General features: G+C 40.0%; 1 protein-coding gene across 9 annotated transcripts in view; it reads right to left on the bottom strand.

The window, feature by feature from the left end:
- Nucleotides 1-23,128, bottom strand: part of NBEA (neurobeachin) — a 518,250-nt gene extending 495,122 nt beyond the window's left edge. For all 9 annotated transcript variants that reach the window (XM_042793382.1, XM_042793373.1, XM_042793375.1 and 6 more), the window contains exon 1: nucleotides 22,467-23,128. In XM_042793382.1, coding sequence (XP_042649316.1) covers nucleotides 22,467-22,745 — 279 coding nt within the window. In that variant the 5' untranslated portion in view covers nucleotides 22,746-23,128. The remainder of the gene's footprint in view (nucleotides 1-22,466) is intronic.
- Between the last annotated feature and the right edge of the window lie 795 nt (nucleotides 23,129-23,923).

Below are 23,923 nucleotides of genomic sequence, written 5' to 3'. Positions count from 1 at the left end.
TTTTTACGCTTTCTGGAGAAAAATCCAGCATAACAGTAACCTGCCATTAAAGCTAGAAGTTCTTCCAATGGAGACATAAGTTTTCTAAGGAGGTGAAACAACAAACGGATTGCAGAGGACAGAACACATACCAACAACCAACTGACTGTCGAGTTCCGATACCATGGAGGTACAGGCTACCTAATGAAAATAAGTAACTTGCTATCCCTAAGTGGAAGAAGTGTGGAAAGAGAAAACAAGGAGCAGATCAAGGAAAAGCTGATGTTGGACAGCTTCAACACAGCAGACCTTAATCTAGTCCACAGCCTGAGAAGCATCCTAATCTAATGATGACGTTCACCCATGAGGAAGACTTGTGCTTGAGTCTGGTTCACTGAGTGGAATCCATGCAGACCTTACCTGTTTAAAAACAGGTTTAGGAAAGAAAAGCACCTGGCATACAAAATCCATGTCACAAGGGATAGAGGTTCAGCTGAGAGATACTCTCTTCATCTTCTGACCAGGGAGGTCTGGCAAGAACACAACAGATTTGCAAATCCTAGCTAACAGGCTTAACTGACTGAAACAACAGTGGCATCTAAGCTCCCCCATACAGTCACAAGCAGGTTCACAAGCACTTCATCACACTCTTCTCCTCCCCTTTCCCAGCTTCAACTACATTAAAATCTCAGTCACCAAAGAATTAGACAACATACAAAAGAGAACAAAGACTAAGGCCCTTGAGTAGACTGGCGGCACACTCCATTTGAGCCCTCAATGAAAAACTGATCCTACAGAAACGGGCCCTCAAAAAGGACATGAAGGACAGACTATAGCTCCTATTTACATCATTTAAGCAAATGAAATGCCCGTTCCTCATTTGCCAGAGAGTGCTCATAGAGCCATGGAACAGTTTGGGTTGGAAGGGACCTTTAAAGATGATCAAGTTCAACCCTCCCTGCCATGGGCAGGGACATCTTTCACTTTCAGGTTCCTCAAAGACCCATTCAACCATTATTGAACACTTCCAATAATGGGGCATCCACAACTCCTCAGGGCAACCTGTTCCAGTGTCTCACCATTCATCATAAGAAAATCTTTTCCTCATACCAAATCAAAATCTACCCTCTTTCAGTTTGAAATCATTGTCCCCTGTCCTGTCACTACAGGTCTTGGTAAAAAGTCCTTCTCCATCTTTCTTATAAACTCTTATAAGCTTTCTTACAAGTCCATCACTTGCACAAGGGAAACTTCTGACGGTCAAACTAATATTTATATGCTGCTCACAAAGACTGATCTACTTCATGACAGAAACTCAGATTTCTTTTTTACAGAAGTAAAGCAACAGAATCGTGTTGTCATTCACCTGTACATCATCATTCTGAACACAAGACACATGCCCGGCACATGCTCCTCACCAAAGTTACACTATATTGGTATGCAACCACCTTCTACAGTGTTGATAGCCCATGTTACTCCGGTACATGGATAAGCTTTCCAGATCAGCAGATAAATGGCAACCAAATTGGAGAGAAAGGCTTATTAGTTCAGATGGTCCTGACATTTTTTTGTGGAAAAAGGAACCTCAGCAGAACTGTGCCAGCAGCACCCTGAAGGCATGCAATCTCAAGCATATATAAGACTCAAGCTTAATCTGGGCACAGAGGGACCAGATATGATGCCTCCTGCAAGTGGCCATGCATATACAGGCTGCAGTTTGATCACTGACACAAGCTGACCTCAAGATAGCAAGCTAAGATCAGCGGCCAGATGAGTACATTGACAGCTAAAAATCAGTCCCAGGCAATGAAGGCCCTGATCAACATCAGTGCAAAATAGGTCCATGGTAGCATGTTGCCACTGCATTGGTTGTAGCTGAGGTTTTGGGAACTTCATACTGATATACTTAATAAATCTCGTAAGACCTGAAGGGGGTGCAAGATTGGCTTCACAGAAGTCCATTTTAGAAGCTGAATTTCCTGTTAAGAGTATAATGAAGCCTGACCATTAACATTTCTTTAGATGCATATGAGAGTCCTTTGTGAGGGTGAAAAGAATCCCATCCTGACCTCAAAAAAATACAGGTTTAAGTGGCTTATAAAAGCATACTAAAAAAGTTTTTGAAATTGCACTAATGAAGTAATCTGCGAGAAAGTAATGACACTAAAATAGAGCTGGTAAAAAGACATTAGGAAACCATAATTGCACACACACAGAGTGGTGGTATCTTGAGGACTTCTACAACAGATGGTTGGTTATATCAAGCACAGGTTTTCTGCCTGTGTTTTAGGGAAAATGATGGTGTATTTTGAAAAGTTAAAATCAGAAAACAATTCTCAGATTGACCATCTTTTTTTTTTTCTTCCCCCAAAAGTTATAGAAAGAAATTATAGCAGGACCACAAAAAAAAAAAAAAAATAATTTCAGCTTCCATCTTCGTAGTTCTACAACATAGCCTATCTTTCTTTTTAAAATGATTTCTTGATGACTCACTAGAAGGGACTGAAGTTTTAGAGCGTATCTTTCGTAGTGATAGTATTAATTTAAATTTGGAATGACATCACTCAGTTACATTTATCTATCAGTACATCCTCTTTTGTCAAAACCTCATCCAAAGAGCTGAGCTTGTAAATGACCTCCCCTTCTGTTAGGCGTCTGCTATGTAGTCATAAATTTTGACTTTGAAGGATAGAATTATGTATACCCCATTTCAGCATGTATCTTAATATCAACTGCCGTAGTTTCATCAGCAGTCAACTACTGTATATACTCTTGCTGTTAAGTTGAAAAAAACTCTGATGCAAGAACCTCACAGCAGCGCAGGAATTAGTGACTGCCATACTATATAGTTATTAAAATAAATAAGCTATTCAAATAAAATATTTTATCACAATGAAGACAAGGTGGCATTTCTTTTCTGCCTTTACAACAAATCAAGGATACACAAATCTGTGTGCAGCTGCAGCAAAGAAAGCCAACAGGATGCTGGGCTGCATCAACAAGGGCATCACCAGAAGAGATAATGAAGTCATTACCCCACTCTACTTGATGCTTGTCAGGCCACACCTGGGATACTGTGTTTGGTTTTGGTCCCTGCTATACAAAAAAGATGTGGCCAGGCTGGAGAGGGTCCAGAGAAGAGCCACAAAGATGATCAAAGGCCTGGGAAGTCTGTCATAGGAGAAAAGGCTGAGAGAGCTGGGTTTGTTCAGCCTGGAGAAGAGAAGGTTTAGGGAAGACCTAAGGGGAGACCATCATGTTCCAGTACTTGGCCACAAAGAGGATGGAGCACCCCTTTTTACAAGGGGTCCCATGGAAAAGACGAGGGGTGATGGGTACAAGTTACTCCTGGGGACATACTGACTGGACACAAGAGGAAAATGCTTCACAATGAGAACAATCATCCACTGGAATAATCTCCCCAGGGAAGTGTCCCAACACTGGACACTCTTAAGATTCAGCTGGACAGGCTGCTGGGCCATCTCCTCTAGGCCTCTGCCAAGAAAGTTTGGACCAGATGATCCTTGAGGTCCCTTCCAACATGGTATTCTGTGATTCTATGACCTAAGCAGAAATTTCACAGGTTTATGACTGGCAACTCTAGATTCAGGTATCAAAAAACACCAAGAATATAATACCAAACCAGTATTTTATTTAAATAAATAACTTCTTTAATGCAACCTTAATGCAATACAGGCACACAGTCTTACAGCAAGAATGTCTAACTCAGCCAGAAAAGAGGAATATACCAAGTCATTTTGGAGCACAGTTTTATAAATACTGAAATTGTGAAATTACTGAATGTTAGAGGTTTTTTTTTTCCCTTCCACCTTTTCCTTCCCATAAACCAATTATTCAGGTTAACCGAGGAACCTCCCTTTTTGCGCTTATAATAAATATTTTAACTTGTTGATGAATATAAGAGTTCCACAAGATGTTTAGTACCATACTTGAACATTTCAAACCGATCTGAAATTCAGCTGGTAATCTGAGTGTGCAAGATGCATGTTAACACTACAGGAACTTACCCATCACCACTGGTTCTTTGGTTAAGGAAATACTTAAGAGGGTTTAAAGGCTGTCTTTTACATTCATGACCAAGAAATTTTGAAGAGATTTTTTAGAACTGTATAAATCTCACTCTTCAAAGTTACTCTGGTTCCTAAATCTGCCCTCTTCCGTAAAACTTAACTTCTGAAGAACTCAAGTAATGTCCAATAAATGGTGCTTAGATTATCTCCACCACATAATTATTTCCTCCAACAACAACTTAACAGAAGATGATGGCCTATCTAACTTACCACATTTCATGAAGGGGGAGGGAGAAGTAAAAAAAAAATCTTTTATATTAAAGAGGTAACTAAAGTTTCTGGAAAAATTCATATGCATTTATTTTTCATTTAAAAATAAAAAGGTTGTATTTGCATCTATGTTGCTGTATTAAGATGCAGACTTACTTGATTTGTATAAATCTGCATGTAAAATATTTTCCCCTTGTTATATTAGAAGCTATTTACACACAGTTAAAAATGTTCACTGAAAGCATCCCTTTAGGCAAAAAGTACTATAGCAATTAAACTTCATGATCACAAAGATTTTTTCATTAGAACTTCTTTGTATAGTTTCTCATATGCTTTTAAAACTTCCGTTTTTTCCTTCAACAGTATATAGGCATACAGTGAAGTGTGGTTTTGATATTCAGAAGTCATTTGGAAAAAAAAAATATATATGAAAAAATGTAGAAATACAATCCACCGTGACAGGGCACAGATTAATTAACTTTTTACTTTAAAAGATGCTGTCTAAAATCCATCATTTTCTCACAACTGAACATGATATTAGTAATCTAATTCTAACCCTTCATAGATCTATCAACAAATCAGTCTGGAAAACAAACTTTCACAGATCATATCCTGATATAACCTGATATATATAACATGATATACAACCTGAAACCACCTTAGTATCCCTCTGTGCAAATAACCAGCTTCAATTTTTAGTTTAAATAAATTTATTTTAAAATAAGACTGGTATTCTAAGAAGTTTTTTTTAAAAAAAAAATGACTTGACTTGCAGTCAATGAGATTGTGTCATTATGTGTTTGGTTTTGTTTTGTTTTTTTTTTTTTTTTTTTCCATTTGCCCTTATTTCTTCCATAAGAATACGCATTTTAAGGAAAAAAAAAAAAAAAACAAAACAACCAAAAAGGAAACAACAAACCAACCAAATAACAAAATCATCCCACAATTCTGAAAATGATTTTTTATTGTTCTTTATGAAAAGTAGTTTAGTAATGTTAATGTAAGTACATCGAGGATTTATATGGAAAGAAGTATTTTGCTAAAATACTCCTGCCAGAAGAAATACTCCACATTTCAAATATTGGGAAAATTATTTGAAAATTATGCTTTTATTTTAAGGAATGCAGAGCTAGAAATATATGCTTATTTTTTTATCTGAAATCCATAAAAAAAAAAAACAAAACAGCCCTGAATCCTGTAAGAATAGGCACAGCTCTGATGTTCATGAGAATTTAAGTAAAGGAAAATGTAATCTGTTTACGCAGGATAAAAGACAATGGTAGCCCTACTTTTACTCAATAAGTAACAACACTCACTTTGAAGAATGATTTAAAAAAAAGAATTTGGAAAAAAATTCCAATAATTTTAGCTACAGATAAGCTGTAATAGTGAATCTATGGAAACTGAAGGGAGAAAATATGTAAATAGGCCTCCAAAAAAAGAGAAAAAAAATCCAAACAGACAAAGCTTGCATCAGATACTTGGTTTCTGTTTTCTTTGCTAACAGTATCTACCCAGTACTCCACAAATACCGTCAACTAAAACGCATCTTCAATACTTGCTCTCCATGATAATTCGATTTTTACTTAATTTGAAAGTGAAGCCATAACCCATTGTTTGATATTACGAGAAGGATTACGGTGAACTTTACTATTGCAAATCAAAGGAAAACTTAAATAGTAAAGATAGTAAAGTATTTAAAAAAGTGAATCTTTAAGTACATTAATTTAAATTTCCATTCTGAAGAAAGTGAAGTCCAACCAACTGAACAATGAGAAAGAAATCACTGGCCAATAAATGTCTAAAACTACTAATACTGCCTCACTAAAGAGATACGTCCCTTTTTTAATCCAGTTTTATCTGCTTACTCAGAGCAGACGTAGCTTTTTAAATTACCTTTTACTGTAAACAGCTCTGTAGAGCCCCTTCATCACAAAGGAGCAAATTTTATTCACCTGTAATTAATGTGTCACCAATGCAACCAATGAAGATGAGCCACAAGGCTACTCTCTCTCTTGAGGACAAGAGGACTGTACAGGTCCCATAAAGCCACATTTTTTAAACAAACAACCTGTAACATTTTTGAAAGGAAATTAAACCCAAATCCTTTTACTTACGCAAACAACAAAGAAAAGCATAATATTTGGAAGGTATCAGATTTTTAGATCTGCATGTGTTCCATCATACCCTCCCTCAAAGCCTACACTTGAATACATGCTTTCTCAGTTTTGACTACCACTAATAAGAGGCCTTCCATTCTAAATTATTCTGTGAGTCATGATTTAACATTCTGTAACTGATCTAGGCTCTTTTTTTCCCCGATTTTAACCAACCTTCATAGTTCATCTTTAAGGCTTCAGAATTCTGTGATTCAAAGCTGGATAACATCTACGTTAACATTTTTTTTTCATACCACAGAAGTGCCTCCAAATGCTTATATTTACATTTATAATGTACTGATGCTCACTAAGCATTCCATTTTCTTTCATTTTTGCCATGAATTTTTAAACAAGAAAAGATGATCCAACCGAACAATGGGTGTGCAGTTCAATGGTAGTTTGCAATTAAATCTGCCAGACATCTGTGAAAGTCTTAACTGGCCTTGTGCAAGAAAAAAAAAAAGGAATTTAATGCAATTTTAACATTATTTAACTTTGTCTGCTTTTTCTCTCACCTACAGAAAGAAAATCTTATGTAAGCATCCATGATATAACTACCAAATACAGATAAAGACAAACAAATGTTTATAGGTAGAACACACACACATACACTGATCTCTGGCAGTCAACCAAACCAAAATAAACGATATTGTAGTGCTAAGGAAGGAGTTCAAACATGGCCCTGATCTTTTCGTCTAGAAAAGAATGAGAAAAATCTTCCAGCCTTCCAGTTAAAAAAATAGAAATCTCACGGTAACTGTGACATGGCAGTGTGATGCTTAACTGAAAACTGGTTGGGTGCATTCTAAACATATCCAGAACTGATATAAACTTATGATGGTCCTCTTTGGTTGTTCATGTTACATTTAAATTGTAACTTGCCATTCAACAACTATAACAAATACATTACAGTTTTCTCCCATACAAGACAGTTTTAAATAGCATTAGCTGTCTGTTAGACTTGAAAAAAGAAAACATTTAATTTCCTCTTTAATACATAATTAATTATAATATTCCAAACCAGGGTAAAATTTCTCAACCACTATGAACTCTCCACAGGAAGAACAGTCATAGCCCTCCTTCTGTTCAGCCAAGGACTTAAAAAGCACAGTGTGGCTATGAGATACAAATCCTGCAAGACCCAAGTTCTGAGCCTTCTGAGTGAAAGCTGGACGTGCGTTTCCAGTGGATGTGCCACACAAGGGGCACTACTTAGTAGGAAATAATCCCTAGATGTATAAGCAAAAGCTACAGAGCATGAAATGTAAGCACTTTTATCCACATCGCATCGAAGTAGAATGTGGGATTAATGAAATAAAAAGTTTAATACAAGCCATTAACTGGTAACACTCTCCTCCAAGAAGTCTCTAAATAGCTTCACGTGTATGAAGAGAGACATCAGCAATCTGCATGAGAGAACAAGCTGATTCCTCTCTGTCAAAAAAGACTTTCCAGACACAGCACTGGAGCTGAAGAGCTGCATGCCACAGTCAGTTAACTAGTCAGAACCTATTCGTGTATCAGAAACAGCAATGCCTCTAAGACAGCCAGCACACATAACTAAACCTTGTTCATCACTCTAAAGTATCAATTGCTTTTTTTTTTTTTTTTAATTATACCTCACTACTGCAAACGTCAATGCAATGAAGAAAGTCCACAGATTTCAAAAGCTGAAAAGCAGCTATTTGTTGAAATAGAGAAATGAATAGTAGCGTACACCGATCAATCTCTGCATAAAACCGTAATTCTCTTTACAACTATAAACAAAAATGTTTAATCCACAGGTTTTCTGTACCTCCTTAAGAACCGTATTTCAAAATGTCTCCATCATTTAAACAAAACCTATCTCTCTGTGGTGGGTTGACCTTGGCTGGATGCCAGATGCCCACCAAGCTGCTCTATCACTCCCCCTCCCCAGATGAAAAGGGGGAGAAAAATACATGGAAGGGCTTGCGGGTTGAGATAAGGACAGAGAGATCATTTGGATTTATCATCATGAGCAAAACAGACTCAACTTGGGGAAATGAATTTATTACCAATCAAATCACAGTAGGGTAATAAGAAAATAAAACCAAATCTTAAAAACACCTTCCCCCCCCAACCCCTCCCCTTTTTCTGGACTGAACTTGCCTTCCAAATTCTCTCCCTCCTCCCCCCAAGTGGCACAAGGGGACAGGAATGGGGGCTGTGGTCAGTTCATTACGCTTTGTCTCGGCTGCTCCTTCTTCCTCGCTCTCTTCCCCTGCTCCAGTGTGGGATCCCTCCCACAGGAGACCGTCCCTCCATGAACTTCTCCAACGTGGGTCCTTCCTACAGGCTGCAGTTCTTCACAAACTGGTCCAGCATGGGTTCCTCCCACAGGACGCAGTCCTTCAGGAACGGATTGCTTCCAGCACAGGCTTCTCACGGGGTCACAGCCTCCTTCAGGCACCCACCTGCTCTGGCGTGGGGTCTGCAGGTGGAGATCTGCTTCCCCGTGGACCCCCACGGGCTGAAGAGGCACAGCCTGCTTCACCATGGTCTTCACCAGGGGCTGCAGGGGGAATCTCTGCTCTGGTGCCTGAAGTTGCTGGGTTTTTCTTTTCCCTCCGTTCTTAAACACGTTATCCCAGAGGTGCTACCACCGTTGCTGATGGGCTCGGCCTTGGCCAGCGGTGGGTCCTTCCTGGAGCCGGCGGGCACTGCCTCTGTCAGACATGGGGGAAGCTTCCAGCAGCTTCTCACAGAAGCCACCCCTGTAGCCCCCCACTAGCACCTTCAGAACCCAACACCTTCAGAACCAAAGCAATATCCCAGACAATGTCTCCACAAAGCATAATATAGTTCTTTCTCTGTCAGTTTACTCCCCAAAGATCAGTCTGATTAAAGTGTTTTTCCTCTACAGCTTATTTGATGCTTAGAACAATAAAAGACTTCAGGCGAGTCTTTTTTTTCAGTCACAGTACAAACATATTGACGCAGATTAGATACTCTTAACTTACAAATATATGAGAAGAGAAAAACAATTTAAAATATTATTGGGGAAACTGCACATGGACTAAGAAGCTGGAAGCTACTTGCCAGATAGCAGTACCAAAATGTATTAACAATTACTGCTAAATGCTACTATTCTCAATAACTTTCTTGGCTGTATTAATTTTTAATAATGCCACAGTAGCCTTTCATTGTAGTGTTTTAAAGATCTCATTTTGCTACACTAAGTATAGACTACTTAGTTGGCTTTCAATTTTCTAAATAAATAGAAGCGCCAAGGAGTTTTTCTTAAGTCAGGATTTGTTTTTAGACCACAAACAATTCCTTCCTATCTCCCATGTAATCTGCCAGACTTCTTAAAGGAATTTTAAATCAAAATTCATGTTGGCTGCACTGTCAGTTGCAGCTTGTACCATGAAGTATGTGGTCTCCTCAACAGCTCATACTCTACAAAATGAACACATAAGGAAATTTTTAAAACCAAGATTTTTTCAAAAACATATCTAGCCAGTTCAGATGGACTGCTTAAGCAAACAAACCCAACCCTCATCCTCAAAAATGCCATAATACCCCCAAAAGTCCTAGTACCTACCTATAAGGGGCTGGGGGAAACACAACACTAAGACTGTAATACAGAAAGACAGAAAATGACCATGGATACAGTTCAGAAAACTGAATCCCTGTGTTAGCAGGCTGGCACCAGTTCAGTTCAGGTTGCTTAACCAGCTTCCTTACTGAGGAAGCCCTAAAATCTATTGTAACTTCACAAGGAGCATATGAGAGAAGATCTTTGAAATAATAATTTAAACAAAGTGTTCTCAAGATTCCTCTGACCTCCAGAAAGGATTTTGATTGTATCAACACCTTGGGCTTCTTACAGCTTTTTGTGCACATCTGGATAATATCAGGTTTTGGTACAGGACACACTTAGGACTGATCTCAGCCAGAAGAAAATACATACGTGCTAGTCTCTTTTCAGGGAGAGGTATGTTTTGGCTAAAACACGGCTCAACTGACTTAAAGTAAGTCCAAAAGCCAGTTATATCATAACTAGTGCAGGAGAAGAGCTCAGTTACAAGTATTTGCAGCTATTCTAATTTCAGAGGATAGGCTAGAACCACAAACCATAGCTGTGACTAATGATCCAAGATCTTAAATCTGGGCTATAAACAAAAACCAGGTATTTTCTATTTATACTCTGAAACCTCTTAACGGCTTTAAGTTTAGTTTTAAGTGAATGATTACTTAAAAAATTCAACACCTAAAACATTTTGAAGCCCACGCGTGGGCTTCGACTCTGGTATTAACAGATCGTGGTAATTCCCTCAGACACCTCAAAAATTAGTAAAACATCATCTAACCAGTCAATTCAAGGTCTCTGTAAATCCAGGTGGACACTGCATCACTGAGAGAAGATAACCTGCTGTACTCAGGATTTTCCACTCAAACTGTTAGAGTTTTTCTAAATGTAAAGCTTCCTTTCAGCAGTATCTTTTCTTAATAGATAAATACCTAAACAATTTTGTTTTGTGCTGATACTTGTTAGGACTGTGAAAGATGATACTTGGCCAGTTGAGTCTGTTCTTAAAAGTATTAGCTTATATGGTTTAGTCTCATTCTGTTCAAACTTCTGCCTCTGCCCTTTCCCATCCTTCTGATTGTTGCTTTTAGTTACACTAAAGGCTCTTAAGACGTGTTTTACATGTCTTTTCATTAGTTTGAGCTTTTGGGTTTCTGAAAAACTGAAAGCTTGCTTAGTAAACTACACCTTCAAGTGAGAAAGATGACTACAGACTTGAAAACTATTTTTTTTAACTGAACCAGGACATGTAAAAAAGCAAGCAGATCCAAATTTGTTCTTAAGTAGGATTTAATAATTTTTTATTAGGGGAAAAAAAAAAATCACATAAGATATTTTACTATAATTAATTTTCCCTTGTTATAATAACCATTTATACTAGTAATAAGGGAAATCATCATCATGACTGTGAGAACTAGGAATAACCTGCTCCTTGGTTTTAGGAAATACCTGTAACTATCAACTCCTTCACTGAAGAACAGTCCATTTTAAAGAAAAAAATAAACTCCTATCCAGTGAGCACTAACTTTAAAATGTCAAATACAGTATTGTATCAACTGTCAAAAGACTCCCTTTCAGAGAGCCTACACATTTTTCCAGTCTCAATGTGTTTATTCTTGTACATAAGTTACTTTGAACAAAATAATTGTTTTCTTTCCATGAAACAGGAACTTTAAAAAAAATTTTTACACAATAATCTTTGCTTAATATATTACAGTTTCTAAGTTACTTATAGTTACACACACATAAAGTGCTATGGAAAATTTAATCTATAAATATTAGACTATGGAGTCATTAATTCATTATTTTCAACAAACTCAATGAAGAACTTCAACAGCTTTGGCTCTATATTGATTATTTGTATTTCTTTTCCTTCCGATATCAAGCATCTGTAACTTTGAAGACTGCACTAATAGCTCTTCTAGTTTAATTTCAATTCATGATAATTTGTTGAAGAAGGTAATAGTTACAGTGTACATTAAGAGCTACAAAGTTTCATTAACTCAGTGCTAAGCCATTTATATTAACTTCACACATTTTCAGCAGAATATCAAATGTAGCTTCATTTTATATTTATATTTCCAAAATCCAAGAAATAAAGCTTACCCACAGCCATAACTCTGATTTGCAGAACTGACAGACACTCCTGTGTTTGTGTGTTTCATCCACGGCTATCTATTAATGAGCAGGCACAAGAGATGAAAACTAAACACTCATTGCTGTGGCTCAAAGAGATCTGTTTTCTTTCTTGGCTGCATGTGGTGCAAATTGTCCTTTGCTGGGTTAGACACAGCAATATTGACTGGATTATTTGTGGTAGATATTGCAGCTCATACTGTGAGATGAGGAAAAAGGCTGCTATAATTAAAAGGCTTCCCAGACTCCACTTCCCACTTTTTGGAAAAGGGAGCACTATTATCTGCACAAGGAGAATAAAGATCTAAATGTGTGAATGATTAAGGGATTGGGACATCTGACACACAAAGGAAGGCTGAAGACAGATGGGATTGTTTAGCTTTAAGAAGGGAAGGTTTGAAGAGATTTTATAAATGTGTATGTGTATTTGTAGGGGGGGTAGGGTGGGCAGGGGGTAGAGACAAGGGAACCAAACTCTTCTCAGTGGCAGCCAGTGACAAGTAGCAACAGGCACAGGAAACTCCACTTAGACCTAACTAAAAACTTGACATGGGAGTCTCCACCCTTAAAAATATCCAAAACCCAACCAGACAAGCCCCTGAGCAATTTGCTTTAGTTGATCCAGCTCTCAGCACAGATTTTTGTCTAGAGTCCTCCAGAGGTCCCCTCCGTCCTTAACTGTTATACAATTCTTTGAATTTTCTGTGATTCCACTAGCTTATGAAAGTGCTCTGACAATGATGTTTTAGGATGATATTGTAGTGTAAGTGCCAAAGAGAAGAATGATGAGGCATGATCATTAACATGATTCTGATGAGAAAAAAAAAAGAAAAAAAAAAAAAAAAAAGTGTTGCATGAGAGCCCAGGACAGTATGCTGAAGCTTCTTTTCAGATGGACTCAAATTATTTCAGCCTTCAATAGTAGATGCAACTCTAAAACTCTAACAGGCTCTTCTTGTAAGTCTACTTCTGCATTCACATAATGCTCTCTAAAATATCAAAAGATGCAGTGGAGGTGGCAATACTTCCATGAGGGAACAGGGTACATGAGAAAGTCTTTCAAATCACCCAGAAGCCACATAGAACAAAACAAACAAAAACCAAAAGACTTCTGCAGGTTGTTTGAAGGTATACATGCCATAGCTGAACACACAGAAGCAGCAGCAAGGATTTCTGGAACCCCAGAGGCTAAAACACGGGGCAGGGGCTCCACACATCTCTTTAAGGAAAAAGAATTAAAAGAGTGAAGTAGCTCCCACCTCTTGAGCATCCTGCTTGGAAGAACTTATTCAGTCCCATGCAGTCTTACACAAATGTTTCCATAAGTTTCAGGTATTCAGCATGTGAATATCAACAGCCATGGAGCCACCAGTCACAGCTATGACTTAGAAATAACAACACACCTTGCCATTTACCAAAACAAATAATGTATTTCACTGGAATAACTTTTGACAATTTTATGTCAGCAAACTTCTTGCTCATGGAAGAATATGTTGAGGCAAACAATCCTATTGGATGTGTAAACATTGTGTTTACAATGATGCCTTCTGTTGGAACTCTCATTCTCAAAACAGCAAAAGTCACCAGCCATGAAAGTATAACACACCACTTAGTAAGATTCTTTACCTCCTTCCTCTTTTCATAACTTCACATAACCACAATGCAGCTTTCAGAGGCCCCTTGATAAGTTTCATTTATTAAGATAGAAATTATGATTTGAAGTGGGATGAAGCTACTTTCTTCCTACAAAATTGGCTTTTTCTTCTCATTTCAGGCAAAAGCTCTTGCTCCCTTCTCTCAACATTCCAATTTCTGCAATTGAAAATCTGCAGCTAATGAGCTTCCACAAAGATGCTGAATCCCCAAGTCCATTCTCCAGGACGCTGAAAAGCATACTCTCCCTCTATAACACCCTCTGATATACTAGATCACTTTTTCTCACATTATGGAGATGCTAAACAATTGGAGATGAGAAAACTCTGTAGCTACATTCTGATGTATATGCTCCACTGGAAGGGGCAGAGAGTTTTCCCATTCTGTTAGCTATAAAACATAAATTCAACTTTAAGCAAGAATGCTAACTTGATTTCAAAGTAATCTTTTTTTTTTTCTTTTTTTTTTTTTCTTTTTTTTTTTAATTATAGGCTTTTAACATTGAAAGTGAAATAGAAAAATTTTTAGCTCACAATTAAATCAATAAATATTTTTTTGGATGCAGTGAACTACACAAAGCATTGCTGAACAGTAAGAGCAAACTCGGACGGGTCAGGCACAAGCAACCCAAGACAGGGCTTGGCTTCAGCCAGTTCATTACAAGCTTGAAAGTGTATTTCCTGGTTACTATTGTATATCTAATGAAAACATATCTTATTGTTTTCTAAACTCTGTAGGAGGAAAGAATGTTTCAACAGGTTTGTACAGACTCCTTTGTGAATCAAAGGACATGTTTCTAAATTCATGTTTGTGTTTATAAATATTCAAAACCTTTTTTTTTAGGCAATCAGAAGTCAGTAAAAGTTCAAAAATTTTATATAATTGAGTATTTGTCATAGAACATAAAGACTTAAAAGGCAAAAAACAAACAGTGAAATCAAGTAGAACTGATTACAATGCCATTTTGTTGGTACTGGACTTAGTTTAGAAGGTTCTACTCAAAGAATTACTATTTCCATCCTTCTGTCTACACTGTCCCAGTACTACAAAAGCCATCAGGTACCCAGAAGCACGATACGAGTAACAATTTCACTTGTAAATAAGTATCTTGCCCTATCTCACTTTCAGCTAATTCCAAAACATAATACCTACTCTGCATAGTTAAGAAAGGCTTCCAACTGTCAACAAAAGGGCAGTGAAAGAAGCATCGTTTTCCAAATATAGAAGTCAAGTATTTGTAAGCTGTTGAATAGCATGAGCAGTATTCACATTTATGCAAGCTTCCAGTGAATTGTTATGTTGGAACAATTTCACTGATGCAACCCAGTTTTACATTAAAGCAGGGTAGTCACATTATAGGGTTGCATTAATACAGACTAATTGACATCACCGGTGTAAATCTCAGTAACACCAAAACTACTCAGACTTACTTATTTACTGAAGATTGTCATTTTCCTTGTACTTCAAAAGTAGAACAAACTTTAAACCATGAAAAATTACCAGAACACAAATTTTAGTAGAGTCATTAGGTTGATCAGAAGTTGAAGTGCTTCTCTACTGGAAATAACAGATAATCTTTCTCTTAGAGATCAATGTCATTAACAATCTTCCTAAATTGGAAGTTGCGAAACTATAGTTCAAATAGTTGAAATACATCATAATCCTATAGTTGAAACAGGTATTTCTATCATTAAGGAAGCAATATGTGACTCTCCACAAATAATCCCTTTTTTTTTCTTTAATTGTTCATTATCTTTATGCTGACTATCATATATTGAATACTGTATCATTCACAGTACATCCAAGCCAAACCTTTGCAATACAGAAATGGGAAGAAGATCATCACATTCAAAACTGATATTTCAAAAGATCTGCTGCCTTTGTTTATAAAAGGAAGTTCTAAATATGATTCAGATTTAAAGAAAACTTAAAGGTCATGTCTATGCAAGAATTAATAAAACTCCACAATGGGGTTATTTCAAAACATATGAACGGTAATTAAGAGTCAAATTCCATTAGGTAATAAATGAATTTTCATCAGCATAAACACACACTACTGCAGTGACCCTCTGGCCACAAGGCACATACAAGCTATCAACTAATGAGGTAGGTGCAATGATACTGTTCATGTGTAAAGTACTACAAAATGCTGTAGTAACGGAAGAGCAACACAAGTTGATTCGAAATGACAGATTTAGAGACAGGCTAAAATAGGAAAACAAAAAAGCTCTGTACCAAATAATGAACAGGTAAGAATAAGAGACTGATTTGAAATAGCTTAGATAGCTTATTAAGTTAACACAGCTGTGTTAATACTGTGCACAGTATTTAGCAAGGAATACAAGTCTTGGTTTTGGTACTAACCCAGTAACAGATTTCATTCTACTTTGACTAAATTCAATATGGAATGAAAGGGGAACAAACACCTCAGAAAGAATTCCGAGATAATCCACCCAGTTTCTGGGTGTTGATGTGGCCGGGGCCCGGGGCAGAGGTTTGATGTGGGAGGGCAGGGGTTTAAGGGTGTAATATAGACTTTAATTAATATTTGAAAAGTATGAGTGGAGACACTGAAAAGCATTAACATGAAAAAAAAACCTGCACCACAGCCTCCTAGACATCAACCTGATTGACCCATGTCCCTTGACTTCTACCCTTTGAGTATTCATCTGAAAACCAGGGGGCAGGGAGGGACAGTGATGGAAAATATGGAAGGGAGAGAAAGATTAGTGTATAACTGAGTACACTGCTAAATGCTTATTGTTGTCAAACACATGGTTTAAATGGGGAATCAGGTCACAATTTTGTAAAAATAGCATCTTGATAGAGAAAGGTGCTAACCCTTTGCTTGATGCAAAGGGATAAAACATAGATAGGGTCTCAGGTGAGAGTAGGTTGAAAGGCCAGAGACTGCATGTGTTTTATTAATACCAGTCTCAGAACTTTCTTACTTCAGTGTGAGAAAAATAATAAAAAAGCCTCTAAGTATTCACCTTCCTTATAATCCATGAACTGAATCCTGTAAAGACAAGTAAGATGTAAAGCTAAGAAGAAAACAGCTGTTCAGAGTTAAGTGGTAAGGAATACTCCGATATGACCACAATGACAGATTTTAAAAAGTTATCGTCCATAGAAATGCATCAATCCATCATACCAGAACCACAGCAGATTCCAAGCTGCCTGCTGAAATATCAGTCTTTCATGACCGATACAAGGATTGAAAAACTTCCCACCCATAAACACCTACTGTCAAATATTAGATAAAAAGGCCAAAAGCAATCAGTTATACTGAAAGAAATTAAGCAATCTTTCAGTCATTCAAAGATTTTTCTGTAACCAAAACTAAGTTTTCCATTAAAGTATTAGATAATGACAGCAGATACAGTACTCTTAAGTAGCCCCCTCATGGAATGCTATTACTAAGTCTTGTGTTGGATACTGTTCTTTTAATATGGCTCAGGTAGCTTCTACAGTAACATCCTGACATAGCTTGGTATGGAGATAATATGAGCAGGATAAAAAGGGACCAGTGGGACAGACAGCATCTTGGACGAGGATTGCCACCTCCAGTTAAGTACTACCTAAAACAAAACTCACACACACACACACACACAAAAAAAAAAAAAAAAAAAAACCACAACGTAACAACTTCAAAATTCCCCCAAACTTCACCTTTTTGAATAATACTATCAATGGATAATTATACTACAAAAACGAGAAGGCTTCCACCAAGAAAAGAGAGTAAGACTCTCAAGCCTGCAATGCTAGTTCCACAAGAAAAACATAAGTCATATGATAGAGGCTACAGCCCGCGAGGCCCACGCTTTCTCGGAGTACAACAGCATCTAACGAACAAAAGTGATTCTTCCTCCCCACACAAGAGCAGAACTGTGCCACAGAATGTTGCAGCAACCAAAACTGTAAATGGATTCAAAAAACACACAAACATCAAAAGCCAACTTTAGCTTAAGACCACCCACAACCAATGTTTGAAGGGAAGAAGTACCAAAGGAAAAATAATTTCTTACACATGCCTCCCTTTACATTTTTCCTTATGACCACTGCTACACAAAGCCTGTAGAACAAGAAGGATCTCCCACATAATCCAACCCATTTGCTTTGAAGCTGCAAACGCCACTCCTACAAGTACACACTGTGACAGAGCACTAAAAAATGGCTTACCTCTTGTGATGGGTGACTAACACTGAAGTAGGATGGAACAGCCAAGAAAACAAGAAGAGCTAGGAAGAAGCGTGGGCTGTAGTCAACAAGAACAGCAAGAGACTTTTTGAACTATGCTTGGTGTTTGACCTACTTATAAGCACTCTCTAGCCTGACAAAACAGACATAAAAGCTTTCCAGATTGCACAAGGAGAAGCCTGGTCAGCTACACCTGTATCAGATTGAAATCTGTTCCAATCTGCATTACATCATCTGTTCAAGATGCGTAAGAAAAACAAGCAGCATGTGTCAGCACCAGTCACAATTTTTTAGTTTCAGTCGGCTTCCTGTTCACCTTTCTTATTTCACACTGTCATAGAACCAGTACCACAAAACTCCAAATCGAAAATTCAACCTAGAACAGAGAAAGCTCTCTAAAGGTAAGAAACAATGCCATTCATGTAGTCACGTTTGATGAAAGCTGGCCAGACAAGAGACAGTTCAAAACATACACTGAAGGAAAAAATGCCCAAGACCATTAAAATACTGAAAAAGAGAATTAAGGAAGCTAGTCGGTAAAAATAATGAAAGGCCATTTGAGATATATTCTGGAAAATCTAATTAAAGCCAGGGGTGGAAATTTTGCACTAGGAAATAAGTGAAACAAAAATACACTTGAAGTAGAAGAATACAGGTGGACAGACTGACCCACTTCTGCCCTAGTATCGGATTTGCTGGAGCACATGGTACAGAACTTTATTTTAAACATCAGTCTAACACTTACGATAAGTACAAAAGGGTATCAGGAAGCAAAGGAACTATGGAGAACAAGCACATCCCGCCAATAACAACATCCTTGACAGCACCCTAAGAAAACTAATAGAGCTGTTCAAAGGGGAAAGGCCTCTTCATCAATAGAAGCACAGAATTGGTGTCAAAATATCCCTGAAGAGAAAGCACTAAGAGCAATTAGAGGATTATGTCGTTTGCGAGGAAATCCTTTTTTAGTTTGGTGCTTTGCAGTACACAAGGGTCAGTGAACACACATCTTGGAGAGAGCATGCTGAACCTGGGAATTCATATTAAACCCATGGACCAAAATCAAAATAAGCACCATCACAGAGAACGCATGAGGTACAATGAGGAGTTCCCTCCTATTTCCAGAAATGTAAAAAGAATACAATATTCTATAAAATCATTCTAGAAAAGCCTTCAGCTCCTAGACTCTTAACATCTTCTGACCTTCATAAGATTAACACTAGCAGGCTTTTTTAAGGATCACTGTAAGTAGTTCTTAGGCATTGGCATATATAGGGCTGAATCCTCTCTCCATTATGTATTCCACTGCAATGTTTAAAAAAGAAAAATAACACAAGCAATACTAGAAACTCTACCAAGTGATAACCCATTAAAAAAATTCACCACTATGACAGAACTTTGAACACACAGTAAGTTTGGAGGAAAAAAAGTGCCACTAAGAAAAAGCAAAGCATCAAGAGAAACAACTAATCCCATAAACAGCATAGGCATGTCCAAGAACAAAATACTGTCTGAGCTGAAAGTCAACTGTTAAAATTTGGCAAAGCTGAAAACCCAACAACATATTAGACATGGAAAAAGATTTTCAGCACTGCTTAAAAAGCACTTCATCACCTCACAGATACAATAAATCACTGTCTCCATCAACATCAGAAGGTACTACATGAAGTAAATATGAAATGCAGTAAGAGACCTCAGTGTGGGGCCACCAAAACAAACATTTAATGATAAAGACGCTCCAAGAGAAACCTTAAGAGGAATACTTAACAGGAAAAAAAAGAGTGATCATCTCCATGACAAGGGCAAGCCAAACCAAAGTTTTGTCTCAGACAGTTGCTGCTGCTTCCACACAGATGCAGGAAGAACGAATGGACTTGTTTAAGCTTTAAACAGAGGAGAGAAATAATCTCAGATAAGAAAATAAGTAGCTCAATCTTTAACTTCTCATTCTCTCCAATAATAAAAGAAGTCTCATCTATGCAGAATTCAAAAAAAGCTATTACCAAATGGCTTATAGGTACCCAATATGGTACAGTATAGGTTATATTTATCTCAGGACTTAACATATCAACTGACATATCAAACTGAGATCAGCTCTTGAAGCTCTGTCCACTCATTATCACACTCAAAAAATCATTCGGAAATGGTAAAGATAAAGGCTAAAGAAAAGAAAAAAAAAAAAAAAGACAAAAAAGAAAAACAAATCAAGTTCTCTCCACCTCCATCCACCTCCCAAATAATGCTTCTACAATACAAAACTGCTTTTTATTTAAAGTTGCTATTAAAATCTTTAATACAGAATCAGATAATGTTCAGTAGGTTAGGGGTATGCCATCAGCTTTACTTTGTATCTGCCATATTCACTATGTTTGTTTCACATGTAAGCAAATTAAGTTTCAAATATACAAACATAAGTTTGAGACATTCACTGCCCTGAGAAGAAAAAGATCAGCAGACACAATAAAACCTCTCTCTGCTATGAGAATACTGACTATTGTATATTAGAGTCCATCTGTTAAGTAATGACTGATCCAGAATGCATCGCTACTGCAGCAGACTCTCAAGCAGTTTCACATTCATATACGTCCCCTGATGCTGAGAACGCTGTTAAACACTCGTGTTTATTTTTAAATATAGGCATAGTTTTCAGCAATAGAAGCTAATTAGTAGGTAGATCTTAAATGCAAGCACTATAACAAGCACTGTCTGTCCTCCACACAAATACCAAAACACATTTTAACCTCTCCCCTCACCAAAGACAAGCCAATGTTAGTCCAGTTGCTGATGCATTAACAGCCAGAATTAAAATGAGCTTAAAGTAAGAATGGAAGATAACCAGAAAAGGATTAAACATGCTTGTATCTGTCGTGATCTATACAAAGCCAGTTAATAAAATAACTGCATATCATTCCCTTATTTCAAGCGCTACTTTTAAAGGAATGGGTAATAATCCAATAAAGTTATGATGACTTGTACCACACTTGTACAAAAAAAAAAAAAAAAAAAAAAATTACAAATGACATTTCAGTTAAGTGTCAAATAACTTGTAGGGAGGAGTGGGAAATATAGCAGATTACTGTTTTGACATATTCACAAAACTATTAGGGCTTTAACCCTGTATGTTCAGATAAGCCATAAGTATTAAAATGATCTGACCAAACCATGTCTTTCCCTGCATGCTGCAGCTTTTCCATTCAGTCTGTGCTAGGTCAAATGCAAATAACTGTCAAAGAGAAGAATACATCCTTTTAAAGTGCTTGAAACAAAATATATTCTTTACATGACTTCTTGTAAAATGAGTGGAGGTTAGAAGCATTAAACTCATTTGAAACAAGGGCAGTTTCAATTAATTGCCAGTTTTGAGCAGTCATTTTCTGATCATATTTTATATGCAAAAATTGAGGTTATTTCATTGACTGAACTGCTTCAAAAGCTTTGCTGCAGCAAATCTTGCATTCAGGAGCAGCACCAAATTGCACATAATTGAAAGTGATTCATTTTTAGATCCACTCGTTTGGCTTCTGTAGGTTCCTCAGGCTTTGGTGTAGGTAGCGCAAAAACATTAAGTCATACAGTCCTGCAGTAACTCTTTCACTCCATGAAGTGAGCAGATGACTAAGGAGCTACATTTTAGCATCTTCTCCTTGTTTCAAGCTATTTACCAGTGTACAATAGTATTTTGCAATGCACAGACCTTAAACAAAATTAGCAACAGCACTTGCTTTGCAGACAAGAATGTGTTTTGGAAAGCATGGCAGATTATTAAAACACAAGCACCCCAATACAATACTGCAATACAACCAACTCTTTATTACAGATATTAAAGCACATTAAATCCTTGCAGAAATCTCCCTCCTCCCTCTTCATCTACATAAAACACTCAACTAGCTCTGAGCTAACAGGGTTAAACCCTTCACACATTTCAGCCACTAAGAAAAGATACCAGCTCAGGCTGCTTTTTTAATCTTTTTCAATTAAAAACAGGTACTACATTCATGCCACTCTTCTCCCAGTGAGTAAGCCACCAGGTTATAGGGCAGCGTCTAGAAGCCAAAATTGTGAATTACTTTAATCTCCCGTGTTAATTTTTACATTGCGAATTGCACACACTCCACTTCAGCAGGAGGCGGCCGGGGGGGAGGCTCTGGAAAGGAGAAGAGTGGCCTGTCTGTACTAGGTAGGGTCCTGCGTGGAGTTTAGGAAGCTCTGAGGGGGCTTCTGTCATACACACGACGAGGAGAAGAGCGGGTCGCGGTATTAACGGGGAGAGAGAGGAACAAGAGGAGTTTGGGATGGAAAGAGGGTTGGAGAAGGGCCGTACGTGTAGGAGGGACGGAGGGGCTGGGAAAATGAAGGTCCCTTTCGGGCTGCCCAAGGGCGGGGGGCGCAGGGAGCGGCCCCGGGAGGCGGTGGGCTGCGCGGGCCGGTGCCCTGGGGCCCTCTGCCCGCCGGGGCGTCACCGGGGCGGGGTGCCCGGCCGCTTACCAGGTTCAGCACCGTCTCCACGATGTCCCGGTTGCTGACCTCGCCGACCTGGATGAGTCCGATGAGGACGGCGAATTTCATCCGGATATTGCGGATCGGCACCGACGGGTTAATCATCCCCGCGGGGAGCACCACGGACCCGGAGCCCGACGCCCTCAGGTCCCCCATCGCCGCGACGCTGCTGCCGCCGCCGCCGCCGCCGCCTCCACCGCCGGCCCCGACGGAGATGAGTCCCGCGGGCTGCGGGTCCGGCCCCGACACGGGCTTCTCGCTCGCCATTTACCCCTCGCCGTTACCGGCACCTGCCGCCGCCTCCCCGCCCGGCCGGGCCGAGCCGCGCATCCACCGCAGTCGCACCCGGCGGGGCCGCAGGGAGCCGGCCCGAGGCGCAGGCACCGTCCCAGGAGCCGCTCCCCCGCGCCGCTATAATGAGGGATTATTATGGGCGCCGATGCCCCGTTAGCCGAGGGCTGACCCAGCCGGGGCCGCCTCCTCTCCGCGGGGCGGGAGGAGCGGGCGCCGCCGAGCTGCGGCGCGGCCCGGCGGAGGCGAGCGGCGCCCGGAGCTGATGGGCGACGCGAGCGATCGCCGCTGCCGCTGTTGTTGTGGAGCCGAAACCGCCGCCGTTCACGCCGCCATGTTGCCGCCCCCTGCCTGCGGTAGCCGCTAGGGCGCCTGCGCCGAGCCGGTCGGGGGGAGTGGCCGGGCTGGGCCCCCCCACACCCACACCCACACCCACACCCCCCACACCCCCCCCCCCCCCGCCCCAGCCGGCCGGGAGACAGGTGAGCAGGTGCACGGGGGGCCGCGCTGCCACCGCGGCGGCGTGAGGGGCCGCGCTGAGGCGCGGAGCCGCAGCCTCCCCCCCGCCGGGGTGCCGCGGCCCGCCCCGGGGACATCACGCAAGGCCGCCTTGTAAGGGACCGGGTGGCGCCCGCCCGCGTCCCCGCGGGGCCGCCCCCTCCCCGCGGCCTCGCCCCGCCGCCCGAGGGCGCCCCCTGCGGGAGGGGCGGCCCGCGGCGGGTAGCGCCCGTGGGCAGCCGCAGGCCGCCGGCGCGGGGAGGTGCCCCCCGCCTCCTCGCCTTCCCCGGGACCCTCCTGGGGAGGGGTCCCGGATTGCCCCCCAGCCGCTGGGCAGGGCCCTGCGGGGCTCCACGGCCGGCTCCCACGCTTCCGAGTCTCTGGTATCTTCCGTGCCTTCCCCGCGCTAGTCCAACGCTGTTGTGTGAGGAAAAGTACCTGGAAAAGTGCCTTTTGGTCATTTGGGGGGGGGGGGGGTGGGGGGGGGGGGGTGGGAAGAAGCAGTAGCAACCTCAGTCTTAGCAAGTGGTTAAGTTTGAGCGCGACTGTCGCCGGTTTTACAAGGACTCCTGAATTTGCTCGCCTTGGGCACGGGGACACCCTGGGGTCTGCCAGCTTGAGAGCTTGTGCGGTGCGTGTTCAAGGAGAGGGGTGTT

This window comes from Tyto alba, unplaced genomic scaffold (assembly GCF_018691265.1).
Source record: "Tyto alba isolate M040663 unplaced genomic scaffold, T.alba_DEE_v4.0 Super-Scaffold_2, whole genome shotgun sequence".
NCBI classification, from domain to species: domain Eukaryota; kingdom Metazoa; phylum Chordata; class Aves; order Strigiformes; family Tytonidae; genus Tyto; species Tyto alba.
The sequence above is the reverse complement of the archived record's forward strand: the minus strand, read 5'-3'. Positions and strand labels throughout refer to the sequence as shown.